Source organism: Dipodomys spectabilis, unplaced genomic scaffold (assembly GCF_019054845.1).
Source record: "Dipodomys spectabilis isolate Male_0828 unplaced genomic scaffold, ASM1905484v1 ptg000219l, whole genome shotgun sequence".
NCBI lineage: Eukaryota > Metazoa > Chordata > Mammalia > Rodentia > Heteromyidae > Dipodomys > Dipodomys spectabilis.
This window is the reverse complement of record NW_024870896.1, coordinates 2,965,047-2,971,046: the sequence shown is the minus strand read 5'-3', so window position 1 is coordinate 2,971,046 and position 6,000 is coordinate 2,965,047. Positions and strand designations below refer to the sequence as shown.

Here is a 6,000-nt window from a genome sequence, read left to right as displayed (position 1 = left end):
GTGTGTTGGTTGGTTGGTATCTTATATTAGGGCTTGTTCTCAAGGCCTGGGCACTATCCCTTAGCTTTTCTGCTCAAGGCTGGTGCTGTATCACTTGAGCCACAGCTCCCCTTCTGGATTCTTGATAGTTTATTGGAGATAAGCGTCTCATGGACTTTCCTGGCTATACTGCCTTTGAATCACAATCCTACATCTCAGCCTTCTAGGATTACAAGTGTGAACCACTGGTGCCCAGCCCACAGTTTACTTTTCATTAACAGTGAGTGGTTTCTTTCTGGTTGATCCTAGAGAGGAACTCAGGACCAGGACATGCATCTGGAGAGCAAAGATGGCGGACTGGCCTCAGCTACACTGGAGGTGGAGCTCCATCGGACATCTGCTCCAGCTTCTGCAGGCCCTGGAGGACTGTGGCCTGCCAGACCCACCACTAGAAACCACAACCACCGCCAGGCGAACCTCACAAATGACTTGAGAACAAGCTCTTCCTACCCAGGCCAGCATCCTGAGCAGAGACACTGGATTCCTGAACACAAGGCACTTGGTTCATTTCTCACAGAGGGGAGGTGAGTTCGACATCTGTTTATCTTGGAAATGTAGTGTTCACACCTATTGAGTTTCCATGAGTCTCCCTCTTCATTTTCTTATGGGAAAATTTTCCAGAGTTTGCAGAAATTGAGCATGAATCATGTTTCTGGCCTGTTATGGACAAACTATATCTGTAAAATATGATAACTTTAGCTCTGAAAGATAATAAAAAAATATGAAAATGCTTGTGGCATGAAGCCTAGTATTTCATGTTCCTTATGGTATTAAAATGATCATGGCACCCGTGTGTGTGTGTGTGTGTGTGTGTGTGTGTGTGTGTGTGTGTGTGTATGAATGTATATGTAGCTGTACTTTATAAATATGTCAAGCAATTAAGCAAAGATTATTTCTCATCTCAGAAAAACCCGGATTGAGATTAAGAAAACATTTCAATGAATCTTTAAATATTTGCTTTTGTAAAGACAGTGTTAGGAAAATGGAGGAGAACGGAAAAGGAATAGGCCGGACTCCATCATCAACAGGTGAGGACTGTTTATTGAGGAAGAGTGAGGGGCACAGACCTTCCCACGGGTTTGGAGGTTGTGCCAGAGAGTTGGGACAGGAGCTGCGTTTTTATAGGAGGTCCGAGCAAGGAGGCAGAGGTTCATGAAAAAGCCAGGAGGTCCAGGAAGATGGGGGCCTTTTAGTTGGATGGGATGTTTACAGCTGGGCTTGGGTGGATTGTCCAGCCTTCACTTCAAAGGAGTTCACACTTCCCTGGGATTTTGCCTGGAGTCTGTATGGCTGAGACTGTACGTTCACACATCCCTGGGATTTTGCCTGGCGTCTGTACGGGCCTGGGACAATAGGATGAGGGTCAATCCTTCATACCCCATCTTTGGATACATAAAATGATCAGGCCAAAGGGGAGAGGCAATTCCTTCATATAGGATCTTTGGATACATAAAATGAATGGGGCTGTGGGGGAGGCCAGGAAAGGGGTTGGTGGTTGTCTGTCTGGCTACTTCCTGCTGACATGGGGGCATCGTTTTATTGGGGTGTTGGTCTCCTGTCAAGCCATATGCAGGTTAAGCCTCTTCTCCATTGGAGGGGCAGGAGTTCCAAGGGCATCTCATTTCCATTGAAGGATTGGTATCCCGTGGCCGTGAAGAACTCCATCACCCTCTGGGATGTGCAAATTTGGACCTGTTTCTGGAGAAAATCAGAAAAGACATTTGACAAGACAGGGTCCTACAGACCTTACCAGTAGGATCATAAGTGGGCCCAGTAGGAGAGCCAGCCAGGGGCTCCAGGACATGCAGGAGTCCTTCCAAGAGTAGGAGGAGGAGGAATGGGATACCTCGTAGTGGGCTTAGATTTTATATGTGAATACTCACACTCCAAATTCATCATTTTCTTTCTTTCTTTCTTTCTTTCTTTCTTTCTTTCTTTCTTTCTTTCTTTCTTTCTTTCTTTCTTTCTTTCTTTCTTTCTTTCTTCTCTCTTTTTTTCTTTCTTTCTTTAATTTTATTTTTCTCTTGTCAGTTGTGGGGCTTGAACTCAGCACTTAGACACTGTCTTTGAGCTTTTTTGATGAAGGCTAGCACTTTACCACTTTGAACCATAGCTCCATTTCTGGGTTTTTGTGGATAATTGGAGATAAGAGTCTCACTGACTTTCCTGCCCAGGCTGGCTTTGAACCACGATCCTTTAGATCTCAGCCTCCTGAGCAGGTAAGATTACAGATGTGAGCCACCAGGCAAATTAATCATTTTCATTTCACACAACATCCTGATAATGATTTTTAAAAAAATCAGCATCCTAACTAGGCACTGGTTAGCAAGATCCTATCCTAAAACTAACCAGTGAAAATCGGGGCCGGAGGCATGACCCACTGACATTGCACCAGCCTAGCAAGTATGAAACTCTGAATTCAAATCCCAGTACTGCTTAAAAAAAAATCATTTACATGTAAGGAAAGGAAAGACTTAACTGAGGCAGATAGATTACATGTTCAATACTAGCCTAGGCTATACAGTGAGACCATGTCTCAAAAGAACCCAAAGAGTCTGAAAATAAGTTCTATAAATGTTAACATTAATATGGAATTATGTACAATTGGTTTATTTATTCTCCATTATAACGTCCCAATTATTCATAATAGGGACCATTAGCTTATCAATTTATAAGCACATAGGAATTTTACAAATATTTGTGAGTTTATTGAGACATGAGTTAAATCAGAATAATCTTGATATTTGTGTCAGAGAAATGACAACAAGATTTCTGGAATTTTTTGTTCAAAAGAGAAAAGATCAGGAACAATATCTCGCTATTGATAATATATATTTTTTTTACCTTAATTAAGAGCTAAGGGACAGCACAGAGGCCCTAAGTTCAAGCCCTAGTATTGGTACAAACAACAACAAACCCAATTTCCTTATCTGTTTAGGTATTTATGTTATTTCTCCAGGTGTTTCATGGTTCATATACAGGAAGAAAGGCAGTAAACCCCTGTATAAAGTGCTATATTCCTAACAGTTAAGCATGAAAATGGTTTCTATAACTTCTCATAAAAAATAAACTGTTAGCAACTAACCGGACGGGTATATCACCACTTGAGTCTCACCTCTAGTCTTGAAAAATGAGTTGTTTTTATATTTTATGTGTCCTTGTAGATGCACTTTGTTATGTCCTTGCAGTTACTTCTCCTTCCCCCAAAATTGGTCTGGATGATGCATTTATGGTAACCCTTCCTTCAGTGGACAGGCCAGTGCCCCGGGGGGGGGGGCAGCCTCCCCAAAGGTAGCGTTTGCTTTGCTTCGGTTGTGGCAGTTTGCTTCAGAGCCCTCTCTGTCCTTCTCATGACCATTTCATCCCAACATGTTGGCCCTGACTTCTACTATTTGGTCTTTCAAATAGGAGCTATTAGGTTATTCTAAATAATGGTTATATTCTGATCTCAGATGATATATATGTATATATGTATCTACTTGTAGATGTAGATGTATGAACCCATCAGCTTGAATGCTCTTATGGGTCAAAAGCTCCCTGTTAAAGTGAGTCCCAGAGTACAGATTGATAGTCTTCCCTGAAAAAAAACTACTTTGTGTTTTGATTTGGTATAGGTTAGGAAGTAGAGCTCTTCCTGATGATCTCTCCTAAACTCCAGCTTGATATACTCCAGCAAGAACTTTGGTCAAATTCCCTCATGCAATTTATTACACAGCATTGTTGAAAATACCTACATTATTTTTGTGTTGGTGATTCTGGTATTTTTTTCACCTCTCCCAGGTCTCACTCATCTCTGCCTCAGTTTAGCTCCAGCTCTAAAGACCCTGGCATTACAGAAAACACTCCTTTACTGTGGAACTCCTCACTAAAGAAGGGGTGAGAGTTTTTCCTTTATAGACTTTCTTTTTGGGGCAAGCTTTGAACTGCAGTGCTCGGATCTCAGCCTCTTGACTAGCTAGGATTACAGGCATAGGTCAGCGGTGCCCAGCTGGGGAAGGTCTTTTTGCTGCATGACATCTACCAACTTTATTTTGTTGCGGTTGTTATCTAGTCGATAGTTTCCATTTCCTGGAGTTCACTTTGATAAATATTATTTTATATGATCAAAGGCACATACGCATTGCACCTTTGTGTTCCTCTCCTAAGAGTAACCTCCTTTGGCCTCACTGTGTGTGACTCCCTAGAGTCCTTCACACTTTATCATGTCCCTGTGTATTTTAGGTCTAGCATCCACATAGGAGAGAAAACATGTGCATCTGCCTCTCTGAGCTTGGCTTTCCCTGACTGATACATCTTCAAGACCCAATCATTCCTCACGACTTGAAAACTTAAGTGATGCCTAGGAAATTTTTCTTTGACTCAAGTGCCCTATGACATCAAGAAAGAGCCATTCCCATCAGCGTGACAATGTCACACTGTCTGTGGTCGTTTGTGTGTGTGTGTGTGTGTGTGTGTGTGTGTGTGTGTGTGCTGATCCTGGCCCTTGGATGCTGTCTCTGAGCTTTGTTGCTTAACGCTAGCTCTCTATCATTTAAACTACAGCTCCACTTTCAGCTTGTTTTGCAGCTTAATTGAAGACAAGAGTTTCACGGACTTTCTTGTCTAGGCTGGCTTTGAACCATAATCCTTAGATCTCAGCCTTCTGAGTAACTACGATTACAGGTGTGAGCCGCTGGTACCTGGCTGTCTGTGGTCCTTTTAAAGATGAGCATTGATTCTATGACATTTTATACTTCACCACTGAAGTGAACTGGCTCGAGGGATAGGGGAAATCTTGTTTTGGAAATGTGCTTTCAGGAATTTTAAACACAAAACTCTTGCTTTTGAGGTCACGGTGCATGCCTGCTTACCCAGAGTTCATTGCTCCTGAAGAATCTTGGGAAAATGGCTCAGCTGACTGGGGGCCAACATGTCTGCTGAGTAGAGGGGTGGCTGGTTTGTCTACATCTGCCTCCTTGGAGAAAGGAGAACTGCTGGACAGCGCTCAGCTCAGAGTCCCTCTCTCGAAGCTGAGGTAGGTGGGCCTGAGTGCCAGTGCTGGCAGTGGGTGATGCCTGCCTGTTGCTTACTGTTAGCTTTGGGTGAGGCTCTAAGTCTTTCCTCTATTTCATTTCCCAAACCACCAAGAGTTAGAGAATAATGAACAATTTCACACTTTGCTAGGCTGCTCTTTTCCGTCAAGGTTATCTATCTTTCCCCTAGGCCTGAAAAGACATTTTGAGTGGCCCTACAAAATTGGTATGGAGCGAGTGAAGCTGAGCGGACAATGGTGACAGCTCAAAATGACCCACATCTTGTACTCCCTTTCTTCCTGTGTGTGAGCTGGGGGTCCTTGTGGCCATTAGGTTTGCAGGTAGAACCACTCACTCCTGGCGTCCATGTGATGTGGTAAAAACTTGCTGCCATCTTGGTAGCTATGGAGGAAGGAAGGGTTGAGTCTGTGTCTGGCGCAGCCTGGAGGAGGCGTAGCCTCCGGTGCTGTGAGAGCTGAGCATGTGGGGAGACTAAGGATGTGCGTGCAAGGGAGGGATGAATGGACTTTGCTGGACGTGGGTGATGTCTGTGCTGTCTTATCTCTGTCTCTCTGTCGCTCTCTCTTCTTCTGTCTACTCTCTTCTCTTTCTCTCTGTCTCTGTGTGTATATATATATATACACATATATATGGATATAGATGCATACATATATATGTATGTGTGCTGGTATAGCTATAGATGCATAGACAGAACCCTCAGGATTAGCGTTTTCCTCTCCATGCCTCCACTAAACCCCTTTGCCTGAGGTAGTAGCTTTCCTGGCTAGCGAAGGCGCTTTGAGAGAGATTACTCAAGGCCTCAGAAGGGCACCAGAGGTCGGGCAGGACAGCTGCCTTGCGTAGCTCAGTACTCATCTCTTCCCTGGCAGGTGCTGTGTGCAGCTGCTGAAGACCCCGGGCCTGTTTGTCTTTGTGGCGGTGTGCTCCG

General features: G+C 43.8%; 1 protein-coding gene across 1 annotated transcript in view; it reads left to right on the top strand.

Annotated features, from left to right (window-relative positions):
• Positions 1–309: 309 nt before the first annotated feature.
• Positions 310–6,000, top strand: part of Oca2 (OCA2 melanosomal transmembrane protein) — a 51,267-nt gene continuing 45,576 nt past the window's right edge. Inside the window, exons 1-4 of the mRNA XM_042697462.1 lie at positions 310–563; positions 3,820–3,915; positions 4,868–5,053; positions 5,942–5,999. Coding sequence (XP_042553396.1) covers positions 310–563; positions 3,820–3,915; positions 4,868–5,053; positions 5,942–5,999 — 594 coding nt within the window. The remainder of the gene's footprint in view (positions 564–3,819; positions 3,916–4,867; positions 5,054–5,941; position 6,000) is intronic.